General features: G+C 37.4%; 1 protein-coding gene across 11 annotated transcripts in view; it reads left to right on the top strand.

The window, feature by feature from the left end:
* The window catches only part of CDH18 (cadherin 18), a 523,214-nt gene that overhangs the window by 474,659 nt on the left and 27,385 nt on the right, over positions 1-21,170 (top strand). For all 11 annotated transcript variants that reach the window (XM_033079688.1, XM_033079757.1, XM_033079763.2 and 8 more), the window contains one exon: positions 9,997-10,133. In XM_033079688.1, coding sequence (XP_032935579.1) covers positions 9,997-10,133 — 137 coding nt within the window. The remainder of the gene's footprint in view (positions 1-9,996; positions 10,134-21,170) is intronic.

Here is a 21,170-nt window from a genome sequence, read left to right on the forward strand (position 1 = left end):
AGCTGCCAACACGGAAGTGAGAGCCCGCGGCAGCCCCAAGCCAAGCTGGAGCCCGGCTGGCCCCAGCAGAGGTGGGAAAGCCTGGCAGAGGCGGGGCCAGCAGTGTGGGGGGCGGGCGGCAGAGCCTGAGCCAGCAGGGCGGGGCAGGGGGGCGGCAGAGCCGGGTCAGTAGGGCGGGGGAGCCCGGGAGAACTGGGGCTAGCAGTGCAGGGGAGCATGGTAGAAGCAGGAAGGCCGGCGGGTGGGGCTGCCTGGCAGCGGGGGAAGCCCAGCAGAATCGGGGCCAGCAGCATGGGGGAGCCCGGTGGTGCGGGGGCCTGCAGTGCCGGCCAGGGCGAGGAAACGCGGCGGCGGTGCAGACGGGAGGGGGCGGCCGGCGAGCCCGGCGGCGGCGGCGGTAGCCCGCTGGCAGGGCTAGGGAACGTGGCGCGGCGCGGCCGGCGAGCCGGGCGGCGGCAGCGGCAGCCCGCCGGCAGGGCTAGGGAACGTGGCGCGGCGCGGCCGGCGAGCCGGGCGGCGGCGGGCAGGGCTAGGGAACGCGGCGCGGCGCGGCCGGCGAGCCGGGCGGCGGCGGGCAGGGCTAGGGAACGCGGCGCGGCGCGGCCGGCGAGCCGGGCGGCGGCGGGCAGGGCTAGGGAACGCGGCGCGGCGCGGCCGGCGAGCCGGGCGGCGGCGGGCAGGGCTAGGGAACGCGGCGCGGCGCGGCCGGCGAGCCGGGCGGCGGCGGGCAGGGTTAGGGAACGCGGCGCGGCCGGCGAGCCAGGCGGCGGCGGCGGCAGCCCGCCGGCAGGGCTAGGGAACGTGGCGCGGCGCGGCCGGCGAGCCGGGCGGCGGCGGCGGCAGCCCGCCGGCAGGGCTAGGGAATGCTTCAGCGGGGCGGTGCTGACGGGAGAGGGGGGCCAGCGAGCCCGGCGGCGGCGGCAGCACCACCCGGCCAGCCCCACCGAGTCGTGGCGATGAGGTGGGCCACCCGGCTCCGTCGGCAACCATGAGCGGGCCGAGCCTTCCTGGCCCCGCCCCGAGCCAGTAAAGCCCGCTATGCCGCGATCCTGTTACTAATTGGCCAATTTGTGAAAGCTGCGCACGGATTCTCGCGACGAACGAAAGTGCGGCTAATATTCGGGGTGCGGCTTATCTATTGACAAAGACAGCAACATTGTCGAGGCACCGGAAGTGCGGCTTATAATCCGTGCGGCTTGTATTCGTGGAACTACTGTAATTAATTATTGGTGCATATGATCATAACAATTAATGTGGTGTAGGAATTTTTTTCTTCAATTCCTGCATTAAGTAGAGAAACTTATTTTAACTTTTGTGCATTGATTGTAAAAGATAGTCATCATTTAGATTCATCTGAAATTAATACTTTCTATCATCAGCCTTTAGAAAATAATCTTAGTGTTCAGTAAATTGTATTTTAAGAGGCATGCTCATATGTCAATGAAAGAACATACCCCATAAGTTTTTACATTGCTATTATTATTTCTCAAAGTCTTAATGACATAAAGTATTGTGAAAAATTCAGGTTCTAGACCTTTTCTAATGTAAAGTTTAAATTTGCTAGAGGTAGAATAAAACCTCAACTTGTGATTCAAATTAAAGGGAGGTGCAAGAAAGCTTTCAACTGCATGAAAGGATCAAAGGGAGGGGCTGAAAATTAAAATTATATTTTTAAGTTCCCTCCTCCCCCCTTCACTAAGTTCAATTTCTATGCTACTCATCCATACCCTCAGCAGGGAGAAGGGATAAGACTGTTCCCCTTCTGGAAAATACATGCATCCTTTCTCCTCATTATTTTCATTTGCCTTACTTGCTCTTTAAATGTCATATAAAAGCAGTAAAATCAGTTTGTTTACTGCTGTCCTGTGCACAGCCAGCACAGCTTCCCTCAGGACAAGTCTTGCCTGACCAGTCAAGTGGACTGATGGAGCGACTACATCAGTGGACAAGGGAAGGGTTACAGATGTCATTTATCTGGACTTCTGCAAAGCCTTTGACACAGTCCCCCAGAACATAATTTTCTCTAAACTGGGAAGAGATGGATTGGATGAGGGGACTGTTTGGAGTGACATAATTGCAGCTCCTCTTTTTACCTGAAAGGAACCTACACAAAAGATGGAGAGCAACTATTTACAAGAGTGTATAGTGACAGGACAAGACGGAATGTCTTCCAACTGAAAGAGAGTTGGTTTGGCTTAGATATTAGCAAAAAAATCTCCTCTGTGAGGGTGATAAGACAATGGAAAAGGTTGCCCAGAGAAGTTGTGGGTGCCACATACCTGGAAATGTTTAAGGCCTCGTTGGATGGAGTTCTGAGCAATCTGGTCTTGGGGAAGGTCTCACTGCCCATGTCAGAGAGGTTGGAGCTAAATGATATCTAAGGTCCCTTGCAACACAGGAAGTCTATTACTCTCTGTTGGCTGTACTTAGGGCAGCTTGCTGAGATAAGTGCCATTATGTAGAATTACCATTCCTGCCCCATATGCCCATGGAGTCCTTTCTTGGCAAAAATCTGCTTTCCAAAGCACAACAATATCATAATGCTCAAGTATTGTCTCTAAGATTGTCAGTAAACCAAGACAGAAAAAGGACACCCTATTTTGAATGGCTGAAGAGAGATGGGATTTTTTTCTACAATTTCTTTGCTAATTCTCCATCTGGCTTCTCAGTGAGAAAACATTTTAAAACCTTTCTTTATAGTGCTAAGGTGAGAGGCCTGTTGCTGTTTTGTTTCCTGAGGTCTAAATTAGTTTTGATTCTTGTCAAATTATGTGTCCTAAGTCTCCCAGTAACAAATATGTCCGTGCCCTTTAGCAGGAACTGGTAAGATGTTCTGACATCTCTTCTGGCTAGGAAGAATCCAGCTCAGGATAGGGATCAGAATCCCACATCAACCAGCACCACCTCCATCTCTTCCTGAGAGCTGCGAGTGAAAACACAGACAGATAAACTTTTTGACCATGAAAGACTGATTTTTCATTCCAGAACATCACATTTATGTTTCTGTAATTTCTACTGACTTCAGAATGCGTCAAGTATTAACATTCTGTTGTGGTTTTAGAGTCAGTCTTCATATCTGAACTTCTCTAGAGTGCAGTCATTTGATAGGGTCATGCAACTCTAATAAATAGGCATAAATCTATCTATCAATCTTGGTTTTATTTGGTTTAGTGTAAAATATGTAGAGAAAAGTAAAAGATAGTATGTAAGTAGAATACCACTCTTTAATCAGTAGGTAGAAAAGTTGGTGTAGCTATAGAGAAGTAGCTGTAGCAAGTTTGTAGGGGAAAATAAAAGTGTTTATCAGGTAGCACTGACTGCACCTTATTTCTTATTTCTTCATCCGAATGTTAATCTCTTTGAATAACAAGAAACTGGGATATAATAAGATATAATTGTAACATCAACACATCTACCCAAAATGCTTTTGGACAGACATAATCCTCTGAAGAAATTCATAAAGTCATGAAAAGAAGACAAACCTTTATCTTGCTTTGAATTCTGAGTTATGCCTTGAAGAATGCGGCCTGTTCTTAGCCTACCCTGACTGGTAGAATTAGCTGGAAAAATGATCAGTGATTAACACATACAGACAGAAACTGCCAGCTAGAAATGATGACTATCAAAGGACTTATTTCCTTCAAATGAACAGTGTTCCAAATTTCCTGTGTCCAAGGTGAGCAGTGAGCTGGAGGATGTGAATGAGAACTGGAGCAGGAAGCTGAGTTCTGCATAAAATTTGAACCTCTGCCACCTCTCAGGGGCTTTTCTAGGAGACAGTGGTTCACTGATGTCAACTCCCCCATGTCCCCTGGGATCCCACAACTCACAACTCTAAGACTAGGACATGAAACGCTGCCACTCTGGTTGAGCTGAGATGTCAGTAGGAGAGATGAGGAGTCCTATATAGAAACAACAAGGTACTGCTGATCAGCTGGGGGATGTCAGCTGGCCATCAGCACCAGAAATAACTCAGCAGGAACAGCATATTTAATCAACTTCCTTTAAATGCTGTGAGAGGAACGGTATCTTTCTCGAAGTTATGCTATGGCTGTTTGAAAAGAAAGCAAAGGAACAATGAACAGAGGTATTACCTTCTCCAAGTTATCTTCAAATGTATTTAATTTTCTACACCTGGAAAGCACAGTTGAAGGCTGTAGTTCTCAGTAGCAGTCTTCTGCCAAGGAACTCTGAAACATCGAATGTCTCCTTAATGTACCAGACATGCTGCAGGGAGAAAATTGGTTACCTGCTGATTGGCATGACTTCTGACTCACTTCACAATTGCTTTTCTCTCCTGGCTGAATTTGTTTGAACTGTAGGGAAATAAATTGGCCCTGGAATGGAGGCAGGGCAGTGCAAGACAGTCACAGTAACAGAATGTCTCCCCACCACCTCATTTGGCTTCAAGGGTTTGCTGCTGGTTCCCAGGTTTATGAGTGCTGCTGTCAGGAGGCAGAGAGGCAATAAAAGGCATGCCCAGCATGGGCCATTTCTTGTTGTTCTCCAGCTGGTCAAACACAGAGAATTGCAGCTGGTTGGTTCTCTTACTCTTTGTCATGTTGTACCTTCTCCTGTCGCTCTATGCAGTTACTTACTCTTCCTTTTCTAAGTTATCTTATATAATGAAATTAAAAATTCTGTACTTTAAATCTATCTTTTTCTGAGAAGCTTTCTTGCTTAAATCTTTACCTGAACAGGTTTTCTTATACTGGCATTTGACTTTTAACTGATAAGTTTTTAAAAATATAATTGGTTGGACAATGTTCTGTTCCCTTCTCATGGACTTTTTTTTAGTAATTCTTTGTAACCAGTTTCACTTGTTATTTGAGAACAGCTATTTGCTTATGTCTCAAAACAAAAGTTCAAGGAAGTACTGTGATCTTTGAATTCACATCTGGCTGAAATTTGTCTTTGGAAATATGTAACGGGTCATTTTTGCAGTTGAAAAACAGGGTCATAAATGAAAAATAACATAATGAAAAGGTAAGTTAAAGATTTGATTAGAAACAGAAACAGACAACTTAAAACCTCAAATCTATTGTAAAAGTTCAAAGTCAATGTTTGTCCTTAAAACATAGTAACTAGAGAGAGCCATACCAGAACTGCAACAGCCTATGCCAGTTGTCTATCCAGTGATAAACTGATATTAACATTAAGACAACAATTTTGGTAGAGAGATTCTGAAAATTCTTGTCTTTTCATTTCAGAAGCCTTCCAAGAGCGTTTGGAGATCATTAATATTTCTAAACTAGTTTAGCACCTTTGAAATTTTTTCACCATTTTAAGCAGTCTTTGCATTATTAGAGTCTGGCAGGTTTAATACTGAAAGTAAATGTATATGTTCCATAATGACCTTCTGCCCAAGGGCCATCATTCATATATATTTTTCTTTATTTCCTAATTGATGCAAATGCTTTTAGTTTTCACCAAAAATGGGGGAAATATCTGTAATCACTAACCCACTGCTTCACTAAAAGGCAGGAAGAATGAAGACAGAGTAGCCAGTGTCTTCCCTTGGTCAGAAGGATATGGGTGGAGCTAGGAATGCACTTCCTTTCACTGACACTGCCTAATAAAAATGTGGCACATGTTGAATTTCCTAGTGTTAAAAGGATTCAGTTTTAGTATCTAATTTCCATCAGATTATCTTCAGATAGTATGACTATTGAATTTTCTGTATTCATGATACTTTTAAATGAAGTTTTTTTCAGATTGGCTTCTGTTGCTGGTTTACATGTAAACAGTTTTTGGAGAGCTGTTTATCTAGGCATATCTTGTTATTAGATCTCTTTATTAACATGTGCCATGCAGCTTTGATATGCTAATTTAATGTGCAGTGGTTATAAGCATGCTAAGTCACATGACATTGTCATGAATAAATGTCTACAAATAAATATCTCAAATGGATATTTTGAATTAATTTTTGAATTAATGCATTCTAAGTGAGCAGAAACCATCAACTGAGTAAGGGTGAAAAATCTCTTTTGAAATTGCTCTTTGAAATTCAAGACTTGCGCTATATCTTCTTTGTGGTATAGAAGAAGCAAAGAAAAGCAGGCCACTAGATAGGGGGGAAGGGTAGGAGCAGAAGGAAATTACTGTGTCTGTTGTCACTAATACTCAGATGAAGATAATTTTTTTTTAATCAGATGAAGTAAATTTAGAAGCTTAAGTAAAGCATCATTGGCTCTAGAATGTACTCTATTTATAGATATATCGGATCTCTATTCTCAATGTGTAGATAAATGAGTGACTAGTATTTATAAAGGTCTAAATTGTTCAGCATTTTGTAAAAACAATGAAACTTGTTGTAAATGTCTTTTCACATGACAAAAATTAATTACTCTACGAAGAAAGTTCTTGTAAAAATATTTTTAAAGCAGTTGGAAGCAGAACTAACATTCCTAGGTCTTCTACTGTGTGGGAATATTTTCTGTGGCTTGTTTTACTGACAGATTAATGAAGGTTTGGGAACAGAGAAACTGCTTCAGTTATGATGCCCAAAACAATTTTAAGGAAGAATTTTAATTATGGGAAAACCTAAGAAAGTACCACTCTCTTATTTATTAATTGATGGAAAAAAAGAATTGCCTATCTGTGAATACTTCAAACTGTATGCAAAAGTTAGCACGTGACAGGGACATGCTACAGTAGAAAAAAAATGAGGAAAAAAATATTATTCTATCATCATTGAAAGTAAAAGTGTTAGTACAATAAGTTACCACAGGATTATTTTGTTTTCATTAATGACACAGAAAATGCAATTCAAATTATTAATCCATTCCTAAGTTCTTTAAACAAAGATTTGAGTTTCAATGGAACACACTTTAATTACTGATTTAGAAAATTATGTTCATAATAAAGAATTTTAAAAACCATCTTTTGCAATAGGTTTATGAAAATGAATCATTAGATGATCACAATTCATTGGAAAATCAAATATCAATTTTTGTGTGCAAGCTTTATTTTTGCGACAGATTTTTTTTTTTTCCCCCTGTACTTTCCTCACTGGAAGAGGTATTATTTTTTTATAAGTCATATACACAAAGAAAAAGCAGCTGAGTATTCATATTGCTTCATATCACTGAAATCCAAAATAAAATTAATTTTTTTTTTTTAAGATACTGTCTACAAATAATACATAACCCTATTTTTATGGTTCTGTGGTCAGCACGATGGTGACTAACAGAATAGTCACTGTGCCTGATGTTGATAATAAGCAAACAGTGTCCAGAGTAATTAATGTTTGCAGGGACAAGATTCTTGCATTATAAATTGTTTTGTACTTGCAGTACATATTCCATAAGAACAAGTCATGAAAGAATATTTGATTTCTGTTTTTCAGCAAATAATCCTTGTTGTTCTCAGGAGACTCCCAGAGACAAGAAAAACAAAGCTACACTAGGAGAGAAGTAATTAAATTTTATCACTGCATAACTGATTGTAAGCTCTACCAGTAAAATGTCTCCAAGAAAACTGAAGGACTATTATGCTTCCCATACTTTCTCTCTTAAACTTCTAGTTCATCCTGAAAAAAAATGTTTGTGTATCTGTGTATGTATCCTGCCCAACACAACCAAACATTCATTATTTCTGTGTTAAGAGTAATACGATCAAAATGTTCCAACTATTTTTCCTAACTCGGTTTTCCTACACTGCATAAGCTGTAAGGCATGGGGGCATTTCTTCACCGGAGCATGCATCTTCTGGATAAAGTTCACAGATGTCAAATATGACAGCTTTATGGATTTTTAGAGGTTAATACCAGTCTGTCTCCAAGATTTTGTAAACAGTTAAAGGTAATACTATCTGTGGACATGGGAGATACAACTTCTCCACTGAGACTGGCACAGTCTTAAAATCTTAGGTGATTATAGCTTATAAAAATAGGGCCACATAAAATAATGCCAAAAGGATAATTGTGTAGACCATTTTTTTCTTTTTTGTGATGTGTCCAATATTCCTCAAATTGGAGGATTCCAATATTCCTTGAAGCAAAATAAATGTCTTTGGATGTCGGCACCATCCAGCATTTCGTGATCAGTGACTGATGAATGTTCATCAGGAGTTTTCTTTTAATTTCTTTCCCGAGTTTACCAAGCATGGAGAGCTATATAAACTTTCAGAAGTGTGTCTGCAATGACTACTGTGTATAAATTCATGAACATTTCATCCTTTTTTTGGCAACATTATTGTTTTGTTTTTGTTGGCTTTCTTTTTTCATTCAGTTAGTGAATAATGTCCTCTGAAAAACATTTTCCAGACTTAAATTCTTAAAAATTGTCCCATCATCTATGTAATCAAGACCTTGTTACTACACTTGTTTGAAGCAACCTGAGCTGCCATCTTGCACATCCAAAGCGTCATTATTGGGTACTTCTGGTGTATTTTGGAATTAAGTATTCTCAAATGTTGGTAATAATGAACTGCACAATAGGTTCTGACTTAGCTTATGGGAAACAGCAAGGACAATCCTTTCTCCAGAGAAACATAAAATGGGTAGCAACTTAGGTCTGCTGTCTCTCCAACAACTCCCACAGTCATACAGCAGGGCTTTCACTCTTCATTATGTTGAAAGTAAAGATGGAGAACAGGCAGAAAACTTTGGCAGTTTTGATTTCCAGTGACTGAACTATGGCTTGGTAGCTGCTGAAAATACTTGAGGCATGTTAAGAAAATCTGGAGTTCCACAAGGCAAGATAGCATACTGTAAGGTAAATGTAAATATTTCTTGCATGTAGAAGAGGTGGGTTCAAGTTCTCTCCAGTAAGGAAGATCCACCCAAGTCACCAAATCCTATTAGCTTTTCCACTGAGTGTCCAATCCTTTGGCCAGTTAAGGTAACTCACTCAGATTTCTGCTTTCCCTACTAAGTGCTTTATTTCTTTTACTTTTTCACATCATGTCTGCCTTTAATATATTATGCAATTAAATTTTTGTTTGTTTGCTTGCTTTTGTTTAAACAACTGATATAAATAAGAACTTTGGGGGGGAAATAAAACTTCTTTTTAATTTTTTTGAGCTTTGCAACTTTTATGTGTGTCACTCTTTTTATTAGCTAGGAATTACACTTCGGGTCATGTAAAAATAAGAGCAATTGGATGGGACAAATAAATAATTTTGACCTTTATATGCCTTGTATATATTAAATACGTATGGAATTTCACAGAATGAAGGCAGGGCTGACAAATTATCTGGAAAATTAATTGTGGTATATATATATATGTTTTATTTTTTTCCTGGAGTTAGTTAAAAAGGCTTCAAAGGGTTCTGTAATTGCTTCTTTGGTTAAAAGCCATTGTAAATTATTCAGCATTGAGAAAAAATGTCTTGTCAATCTCTTCTTTTGTGTTCTTTCCCTCTGCTTCCATTACCCACTTCAAGGCTTTTACTTTCCCTGCTAGGCAAAGTGCCTGGAAGCCAAGGGAGGTAAAGTAGGGAAGTTTAGTTTTGCTTCTAGGGTAGTGTCAATGGCTGCTCTGGGAACCAGATGTTTCTGATACTCTGTAAACGTTACGTTCCAAATGGCTTATGTGTCATCTTGTCATCGACTTCATGTCAGAGAGGCATGCTTCAAAGCAGGAATCAAGGCTGATCACGCTGGTTTGCAGTGACAAGCAAATAAGCTGAATTATAAGGTCTTTGTACCTGCTTTCTTTTCTGCTTTTCCATTTCATGATTTTTAGTCAAAACACATGTGTATCTTAAATTTGACAGGGTCGTATACTGCTGTGCAAAGTACTACCTGTTAGCAATTTATATCTTTGTGAGTCACAATGGAAATATTGTTATGTATCAAAAGAAATAAGACATTATGGAAGAAATCAAATATGGTGTTACTTTGAGTTTCTCCAAATTATAGATTTTTTTAGGTTGTGTTTTAAAATGTCTATTATTTTAAAAGCTTGAAAGTAATGTTTTTATAGAGCTTTCTGTTACTTTGGATTATATATACTGCAATGAATGTATATTTATTGTTATATTTCTTCATAGATATTTCATTGATCATAACACAGAAGAAGATAGGTATTTCACCATTGATGCTAGTACTGGGACCATTAAGACTGCCAAGATCTTTGACAGAGAGGAGACACCTTGGTACAACATCACAGTGGCTGCTTCTGAGATAGGTAAACAATTTATTTGGCACATAGTATAAAAAAGAAAAATTAGAAAGATAAATAATCACTCTTAGATTTTAAGAAAAACTACCTTAATATATTATGTTTTTATAACACCAGTGGGTTTTTAGTTAGCCTGGGTAAAGGAGAGTTTTCTGTGTGTGTGTGAATACTGTAACTCCACAGAACAATTAAACAAAATGCCACATGCCTATGTGATTTCACTGGTGTAACTCTCCTACATTTCTCTCCACGGGACATAAGGCTGCCAAGTTAACCAGTAATATTTCTAAGCATTCAATGTTGTAAAACCAACAGCTTGTCCCATTTGTGTTTCACAATTCTTATGTCTAAGAAATTAAGACTATTTAGTACTGTCTGATATATGAATCTTTCCTTCTTGAATCTACTATCAACTAATTTAGTAAATTGGATGCTGATTGTATGCCCATGCTAATTTATACTTCACAGATGCCTGGTAGTTTCTGATCATGTATCTGGCCTTTTAATAGGCAAATAGTCAAAGTTTTAAATTTATAAAACTCTACAAGGCAAATGAAGAGAGAAAAAACCCATTCTGGATTGATAATTTCAGTCCTTCTGAGCAGTATTCTTTATACTATCTTTCAGTGGCAGTGATTTTGATCAAAACTATGAAATGCTTTTGTGTGTATTCATTTTTCCTTTTTTTAAACTTTTTGTTTCTTTTTTATAAAATGCAGATTTTACCTCTAACAGGTTCCACTGACATTATTGAGTCTGGTCTGTTCATCTCTAGGTTAAAATTTAATCTATTCTACCACTACAGCACTAGCACATGCTATGAAATAAACGACATGAAAGTACTTCATAAAGACAACAAATTGTTTCTTATTATTGGACCTACATTCACAACTAAATTGACATTTTGGGCTAAGTGCTTTTCTGTAGCAAATAGTAGGAGCTAGAATTTTATGATTAGCTCTTTGAAAAGGTGAACACTTACACTCCTGTATGCTTGACAGTGCTGTCATATGTAGAATGTGCTATTTCAATTCAGCATGAAATAAAATATAATTAAAGCCTAATCATAAACAGGTGCACACTGTCAATTCAAAAAAATATGTAAGAACTATATTGGGACACTGAAAAAAGGAGTAGTCATGCATCTTTTTTTTAAAACCATTGAAATGTAATTTTTTTTCAGAAAGGAATCTCAATAGTATAAAACTTAAGCATAGGTTTCTCCACATTATTTGTTTTACATAACCAAAAAAAAAACTGGTACATGTATCATGTTGAGAATAGTATGAAGAAGGAGGATTATGTTTATACCTAAACCAGAATTGAACTAGTTATAAGAATTATACTTTTTTTTTTCCATTTTTCAGTTTGTTTATTTGTTTCTTGGTGTTGATTTCTTTTAGATACTCTGCTTAGAATTGTCTGTTTCAGGTGCATTTTGTTACAGGCAAACAGAGATCTGATTTTTTTTATGCCTTGCACTACCTTTGTTACTGTTAAAGCTGAGGTTGGAAAAATAAGTAAATCTATATTGTCCGTTGGAAAAACAATTCATTTATGAGAAAAGGAAGAAACAGTAGTGAAGAAGAGACGGATGACACACAGACTGACAGGCAGCTTAAATGACAGACAACCTTTCCTTGTGTCTACTTCCTCAACCATTTTCTTATCTGCAGTAATTTGGAAATTACAACACTGTTGTTCTCTTCCAAAGCCATTGTGAACTTTATAATTTAATTTATGGTGGAACAAGGAGCACATGCTGTGTATTGGCAAAACTCTTCCTTTAGCTGCTACCTATCCCATATCTAATCTTACAGCTTTTACTTTCAAGTTCAAGCACAAGGTATTGCACAGCTAAGACTAAAGCTGAAATATCAGTCAAAGACTATGACCAAAGTGTTATTCATCTGTGGTGGTGGTATTCCTCAAATTTTTGTGACATAGTAGAAGGCATTTGCAGTTTCCGGCACCATTTGCGTGGCCAAGAACAGAGAAGAACCTGCAAGGACCATAAGGATTGTATTCTTTCAACAACAGGAGGTGCTCTGTGGGTATAAAGTATTGATTGTAGTTAGTTTCTTAAGTGTTTTCCTCTGCTGACTTTGTGCTACATTTCACTGATAGAATTCAGTTTCTACCTATGATCCTTTTGGCCACTGTTTGTAACCAGGCATATTTTACATAAATGAAATTTAGAATCGACATTATATTTCTACCCCCAAATATGTGATATCCTCATGCTTCAGCCTTATTATTTCTGAACCTTTCATAAGACATTTACTTTCACTTTTAATCTCTGCATATGATACATAATTTATGCATTGGTCAAATGTCCTCTCTGAAATCTGAGGAAGTCCTACCCTTTGCTCTGTGGGAGTAATGCTGATGTAATAATCAGCAGGTTTTTTCTGTTTGTCCTATTACTTCTTAAAGCACACCATTATTATAAAAATGGATGGGCAATCCTTTTCTTTCTTTAACATGCATTGTTCTTAAAGAGCAGCAAACAGGGAGGAAAAGTGGAATTTTCATGTCCAAAAATATCTACTTTGATTGTTTCATTACTGGCACTTCCTGAAACCTCTTTGTGGTATTAGGGAATAAGATGTTAAAGTAGTACTGTAGTTTATGTCGAAGGATATGGAGACTAAATCTGGCCCAGGGAGAGCTAGTAGTAGAACTAATAGGAGTAGTAATACTTTAAAATACAGATTCACATAGAATTATTACCATTTAATTGACTTCTTAGAAACTCTTTGAAAAAAAAATTTTAAAGTCTATTTGAAAGAGAGAGAAGATAGAATTTACTTGACTCTACTAAAGGTTTTTGAACAAGTCTTTGAAAAGAGTAATGAGAATAGGAAAGTACAGAGCAAATGCACAATGTTTTATAACAGATGAAAAACTGATTTAGAGGAAAGAAATAGAGTCATAGTAATACCAAGAGTACCGTCTGTCCCTTTGGAAGTGCAAAAACTAAAGGCTGAACTATTTTAAGGACTAATGTATCTGTCAATTAGAATTCATTATAATTATAGCACTCAACGATAGGAAGTGATTCAAACTCCAAAATTACCTCCCTAGCTGGTGAGAATTAAGGAATATTGAGAGAGGTTCATGTAAGAACAAGACACATGGAAGAATGGGCTAGATAAATGAAGGGTGAAGTGAATTGAAAATTGTCTGGAATGGCAGGTTCAAAGGGCTATAACTAGAAGCCCAAATTGCACCTGGAGTCCAGTCACTAGGAAGTACCCACGGTGGTTTATGCAGGATACAATGCTCTTTAATCACTTCATTCATGAGGTGGTACGTGGAGCAGAGTACTGTCTCAACCACTCTCTTTGCAAATGTCACAAAATTGGAGTAAAGGGTTATACATCAGTCTGTCATGTTGACAACCAGAAGAATCTCAACAAGCTAGACAAATGGGTGAACAGGAACTGAAGAGAGATTTAATAACAGGAAATGCAAAGTCCAGCACTTGGAGAGTGCCACCATTTCATATGCAGGCAGGTGAGCAGCTTTTGAAAAAAGGATGTGATGGAGATCCTGGCAGATGAAAGCTGGACGTGAGCCAGTGATGTGCCCTTGTGGCAAAGGAGGCCAATGCCATTCTGCACTGGATGAGAAAACTGTTGTCAGCAGGCTGAGAGAGGTGGTCCTTCCCCTCTATACAGCCTTGGTGAGTCCATGCGAGGAATGCTCCCAGATCTGGGCTCCTCAGTACAAAAGAGACATGGATATACTGGACTAAGTCCAATACAGGGGCGTGAAATCATTAAGACTGTAGTATCTCTCATATGAGCAGAGGCTGAAAAAGCTGGGGTTATTCAGTCTGGAGATGTGAAGGCTCAGAAGGAGCTTACCAGTGTGTTTAAATAAGTGTCGGGGAAGTCTAAGAGGTGGCTAAAATGATCAACATGAGGAAAGACTCGTCTGAGCTGTGTCTGGTAAAATGACAGGAGGCAATGTGTGCAAATTGAAGTAGAGAAAATTCCATTTAAATCAAATAAGAAAAATGGTTTGACTGTGAGATTGATCAAAAATTGGAACAGGTCACATTGAGAGAGTGTGGATTGGAGATATTCAGAACCCAACTGGACATGACCCAGAGAAATGAACACCATAGATTCAGCTTTGAGCAGATGAGTTCGGCTTGCAGATCTATATAGACACCTTCAAAATCAATGATTCTGTGATTTTATGATCTGGGAACTGTGTTTTTAATGTGGAGGAGAAAATAAAAGAAAACAGAGTAAACCAGTTTCTTGATATGTTTTCCAGGTGATGTTAGCATCAAAAGGTTATTGGGGTTCATAAAATACTCAACATTTAGATGGATAATAACTACTTTTAATTAGAAATGTGATTTTTTAAAAGCAAGTACTTATATTTTGAATATTGTAAAGGTACCTTCTGGTACTGGGAAGTGTTCACATATTTGTCTTATGCATCTGGTTATCATATCAGTGTGTAGAATGGGTTTCTGGGTTTGTTAGATCATCAGCAGTTTGGGGATCGAGTTGTGGTGCTCCTGAGCATCTTCAAAACGCTCTACTGTGGCTGAAAATGGAAAATCAGGCCATTTTTCACTATTTGCTTAAAGGACCAACTTGAATATAATGGGTGCAAAAACTTGTGTTTAAAGGATCAATAAAGAGTTCTTAATTTTTAAAGCTGTGGAGAGGCTGTATAGAACAGAAGAACTGAAATAATGGTATTTCATGCCAGGTTCAGTCAGATCCCTCAGACTTAATGAAATCCTATCAAGAGATAGCAAAAAATGACGACATGAAAGGATACAGGGTATAGAGAACTTTGAAATCATAATGGATTAGAAATCAAAATACTGAAAAGACATCATTATACATTTGATTTTACATGAAAAAACCCCCAACAAAACAAACAAAACAAAACAAAACAAAAAATCCCAAAAAAACAACAGTAACAAAAAAATCTCCAAGGTGTTAAAAAATCAGATATTGGGAAAAAAAAACAACAAACAAACAGAAACAACCAAACAAATATATTTGTCTTTGTTTATGCATCTGTATTTACTTTGCCATGCATATTCCTTAAAGAACTTAAGAGCAAAAAATACCAAAGTGTTGAGTATGGGCAGTACTTCATTGAAACACTATGCAATACCCTATGTGTTATGGGAAGGATACCAGGAAAAAGTCGTTGCATGAAACCTTTCAAAGAAATAACTTTTAGACACATTTTAATAGAGTGCCAACAAACCCTGTTCAGAAGTTAAATATGTGAAAAGTCAGGATAACTCACAAGAATAAAATTTGGAACAGTGATTTCAGAAGACTTAGAGTAAAAAATATTAAACCAACTTTTCTAATTATAACATAAGTAGTTTTTTAGTACGTCTTGGTAAAAACAATAGCAAAGATGCTCTTACATAATTCAGAGGAGAACAGGATTCACAGAGACAACTAATAATATGCAGCAGTGAAATATAAAACCCATTGAGATGCTGAGTAATGAAAGTTCTGTAATTGCATCAAATAAACAGATAAAGTGTATTGTTATAACGAGGTGTGGTTATATCTGTTCTCTAGAATCACAGGGATATTGCTACCCATATTACCATCATTAAACAACAAGTTATGAGAAGAATTTTTCAGGTTTTTTTCATATTTTATTTTTGCAGAAAAGAAATTATTAAAGTTTGGGTTAGGGTATTAAAATATATTACTCCTGATGGTATTACATGAGGTTGTCTTATAGAGAAGGATAAATGAAGCTAGAGGGGAGATATAAAGTATACATAGTATTTCTGTTAATGCTATTAAGAGGCAAGCTGATTTATTTTACAAGAAGTGAAATCAAAAGACAAAAATACACTATTAATTTATGTTTATTTTGAATCACATGAAAGAAATATATGCATTGCCTGAAGGAAATTAGGCTTTGGAGGAATAGCTTCCTGACATACAACACTAAAAGAAAAGAACAAGAATTTGTTTCAATCTATTTTCTCATTTTAAATTTTTCAATATAACCAAGAGTAACTCTAATAGCTTGTTTCAAATAATTAGTTTTTAGAAAATGTTCCCTTTACAATATCTTTAAGAAAGTAATCTAAATCAGAAAGAAATACTGTTGCAGTTTTATAAACTCCTGGCCATTTGTATCTGGTGGACAGCAGGATAATTGTTTATACCAGTAAGTATGTTGCTCTATTCAGTTTTTCTTTGAAATGAATTTTTTTCTTACAATAATATAAAATCTCCTCATCACGATTTTCAGTCTCAGTTTTTTCCTCAAAACCACTAATTTTTTGTAGCAATAGAGAATAGACTTAAGCAATGAAATTCATTACTTTAAAAAAATATCATTAAAGGGAAATACTCTTTTGTATTGCTTACTGTATTTATGATTATCGCTATAGGTACATTACAGAAACAGAAATACAATTATTATCATAAACCCTGCCTTCACCAAGGGAAAAAAAAATCACATTCACTTATCCATCTTTGATCTCACTTGCATTCTACCTACTAGCTCAGTTTCAGAAAAGGTAACATTTATTCAAAAATGTTTTTCAAAGCAAGAGAATCTACCACAAAAGTATTTCCCTAAATCTAAAAGGGATGAAAGTAGATTGTGAAAACAAAACTACAGGGTCTGGGATTTGAGACTGTATTGGTCATGGTGTAGTCACAATGACCTGGAAATCTATTATCTTTTTACTGGTGAGAGCTGGACACTGTACTGGTACCCCGTCCAAACTAACCAATGATACACAGTTTGCTTTCAGGCCTGGCAAGCTGCCTACTAATGCACCACAACAATATGAATTTATAGCATCATATAATCATTAAGGTTGAAAAAGACTTCTGGCATCATTGAATCCAACCATTTAGCCAGGAGAAAAGGAGACTCAGGGTAGATGTTATTGCTGTCTATCACTGCTTGATATCACTGCAGCAAGGTGGGAGTTGGCCTCTTCTACCAAGTAACAAGTGAGAGGACAAGAGGAAATGGTTTAAAGTTGTACAAGGGGAGATTTCACCTTGATATTGGGAAAAATTTCTTCATTGACCGGATGGTCAGGCATTGGAACAAGCTGCCCAGAGAAGCAGTGGAATAACAGCTCCTGGAAGTGTTCAAAAATCATGTGGATATAGCAGCATCTACTGTTCTTTTAAATGTGTTTTTCAATGCAATATGGAAAACCTTCAAAAAAACTATTTAAAAAATCCAACAGTTTTGAAAGGCAGTTAGTTCTCCATCCTATTCAAGAAATTATGCTTCTAATTTAAATTTCAATGCTCATTCCCTGTTTATATTGGTTTAGTCATTGGATTCTAGGAATGCTGGATTTTGTTCTCCTATTTCTTTGGGAAAAGCAATGATGAATATATTCTTGCATTATCATCTGAAAATGGGGTAGGGTGCAGCTCTTAGCTGCCAAGGTGGGGCCCCAGAGAATGGATAGAATTTGGAATCATATAGCATTTGTTTCTGTGTTTGAAGCTTTGTGACAGAAATCTCAAAATGGACATTTCCCACCACAAAACCAGTATGTTTTGTGGTGCCCTGTTTTAATCAGGCAGTCACCACCAACATCATCTGAGAGAATTTTGTTTGCATTAAGGCAAAAGAGAGTTTCCAGTTTGAAAGCTCTAAATGTTTTTGGTCTACTGCAGTGCTATGATTATTACTATTGCTTCTCTGTAGTTGCTGCTGCCATTAGTACCACTGTAATGCACGAGAAGTGAGCAGTTCCTTCAACTTTGTATTTATCAGTAAAAAGTTAAATTTTACTACAAGAACAAAATAAAAACATATACTATCCATCTCCAGGTAACATTATTTAGAAGAACCCACTTCCTTAAAAAAAAAGAAGACTGGAACATTACATTCGTTCTTAGATTCTGCATAATTTTCTCCTTGCCAGAAAATTTAGTTTATCACTAATACACCATCTTGAATTAAACCCAGTGTTTTATTAATATTGCCACCATCATTTGCATGCTGGACATTCTTTCATCACTTCAGATTTGAGCAGTGTATTTTATCCTTCCTAGATCTATGTTTATTCTTCTAACGAGTTAAAAACTAGTCTTTATTAGAGAAATGTGATGAGTCCTTTGCACTTCTCTTTAAAAAATAATGATATAGACAGCTAGTTAAATTTCCTTGTATTGGTTTGCATTGTAAGGTCTTGAAAAGATGTCAAAATCGGCTTATATAGTAAGCAGTTATGAACTAGTCTACAGTTGGCTAACTTGAAAAGAAAATTTAAAAAAAAACAACAAGAAAACAAAACAAGCAAAAAACAAATAAATTCATGAAAGATTGTGGTCTCAGGACTTCTATTCTGAAAGTCATTCAGGTAGAATTTTTTTTCATAAGGTCTATGGGAATTTTGTTAGTGTGAAAAGAAAGTCTCAGACATCAGTAACTATTAAAAATCTTTCTTCTTAAATAGGGATTTTAAAGTTTGCCCACAGAAACTAATAAAAGAGAAGATTCAAGGCTTCACATTGGCTGTTAATTGGGTCTTCTGTATACTTAGAGTAGACATGTCAATGGAGGATCTGCTAATGAAATTGATTTACTTTACAGATGTTTAGTATTCTGGAAGAAGAACTATTTATTCTGGGAAATGTCTCAGGCATAAGAAAGTAAGTCCCTAGCATAGGTGAATCAGAGCAATGTTTCTGCTTCAGTTACCCCTTAAAACAGAGAGCATTCACTTCAAAAAATATATTCTTGAGGCATAATGCTAATAGGACACAGAATATTTTGTAATGCAGAGGCCTGAAATGTATGTCAACATGGATTATCTTAAAACTGGAAATCTGCCAAACTGAGGCAAGAAATTTGTCTAATTAAGAAAAACGTACTGTTAAAAGTGCCAGTTATTAGATTGGTTTGGAGATTGAACATAAATTGTATTCTTGAAAAAGATTGGAGTATATGTTGATTCTTAAGATCAAAATTTTTAAAAAGAAGAAGGAAAAAAACCTTCTATTTCCTTCAATTCCTTCTCATTCTCTTCCCCCATTAGAACTATTCTGTCGCCTTGCATGCAAATTTATGTTGTATGCACACTGTTCAAGACTGTTTTGGTAAGTGGTGTTAATACTGTCCCATTAGCATTTTGTAGTGAGTAGCTTGTCAGTATGGAAATTTGCCTGCAAAATTCAGTGATCCCATGAGGTACCAGCTTCCAGAGAGTTACTAATATTGTTACCTCGTGCATAAAGAGCTCTTTCGAACTGATGAAGTATTTATAAATTCTTTCTACTGCAAAACAGCTGCAAAAGAAATAAAGGTAAACTTTCTGAATCTTCATAAAATCTCTCTGCAAAACTACTGCAAATCTGACTAAGATTGCTCTGCATAGTAGTGGCAGGCGTACAAGAGGACACATTCAAGCTGGGGCAAAGAGGTCTGTGGCACTGTGCTGAAACAAAAGTATTTAACTCTTTTTACCACACACTGGACTAAGAAGTTTGATTTTTTTCTTCCCCAGTAACTATTCCAAACATGCCAGGCCTACGTAGCAATCCTTTATGTGTTGTACCCACTGCCCTGTGCTCTCTCTGCTTTTTTACTCCCTTCCTCTTAGATGCATTATGCCCCCTTATACCTTTGAAGATGGCCCACTTTGAACTGGAAACTGGACCACTAATCTCCAGAAGTCCATTTCCACTAAGATTTTTCAGTGATCCGACGGTTATCTGATAATTAAAACTTCTGTTGCCCTCTTGATAAAACTCCACCAGATTTTCTGTAGTATTAAGGTGTTCAAATTCTTTGTTACAGTTTCTGAATCTTCTCAAAATTAATTTATTAATCTTTAACCCTTTACAGTAATCCCTGCTTTCTATCTCCTTAGTGTGCTTTGTGTACTCTCACTTTATGTGCATTGTGGTCCCTCCTTTCATTTATACCACTTTCTGGATCACATACCTCTCAAAATATGTTCAAGAACCTCCACAACAAAGCCTCAAAATCAAGTTTCTTTGAGCCATAGATATAATATTCTGTAATTGTAATAAAATTTCTTTGTCTGATTACACAGACAGAGAACGTTACCTAAATGAGTTGTAAGCCACATTTAAGTGAGCTATAAGAAATGTTAAATCTATACTGCCTGTGATGTTCTCTACAATCTTTTGACCTACCTGTAGGAAAGGAATAAACATATTTTTGTATTAATACTCCTACTCCAAATGTCCTGGAGAGAAGATTGCTTCCTTCAGAAAATACAGCAAAGATAGATAAATGACTCCCTTCTCCCAAATACTTAGTTGACAGCCAAGTATCATTCTTCCCTCAGTTATATATCCTAGTATTTTAACTTTCCTCCAAGTTTTCTACTAAAAGGTTTTTTTAGATATCAATAGAAAGCCTCATTTTTGCATGAACATGGTTGAGATGGTCCAGTTTATCCTCTTAGCTTACCTCTTACAAAGACATTAATAGATTCTGGGTAAAGCTGCAAAGCTGTAAAGAAAAAAACAGGTAAGAAAAATCTCAGCAAGATAATGGAATTTGCAAGCCTATAAATGTCTTCTGTGCATGTTCTTCTAGCTTCTAATGCTAATGGTAATTGGAAATAGCATTGCTCTGTTAGTTAAGCCTTCTGTTGACCTTTTTATCTCCTTTCTATTAAAATTTTATGGAGATGATTGACTAAGTTTCAAAAGTGAATTAAAATCATTGTGTGAACATACATGTTAGTTAAAAAGAAAATGTGAAAAATCTGAGGGAACTTCTAGATTCTTTGGCTAGTATCCCATATGAAAACAGAAAAAGAGAAATCTCTCCATTTGTCAAATAAACATCAACATTTTCAAATATTCTTTCATTGTGAGCCTACATGACTAGTGGCTTTAAAGCCAAGTATGTGTCTAGTCAAAGCTTTCCAGAATTCTGAGCAGAGATCGTTAATGGTGGGACAAATACAAGGCATTTTGCAAGAGACCCTTTTTAACAGAAACATGGTAGGGACTAATTATGATCAAAATAGCCATGGTGAATGAAGTTTCACCATGAATGAAT

The sequence above is a fragment of the Catharus ustulatus genome, chromosome 1 (genome assembly GCF_009819885.2).
Source record: "Catharus ustulatus isolate bCatUst1 chromosome 1, bCatUst1.pri.v2, whole genome shotgun sequence".
Lineage (NCBI taxonomy): Eukaryota > Metazoa > Chordata > Aves > Passeriformes > Turdidae > Catharus > Catharus ustulatus.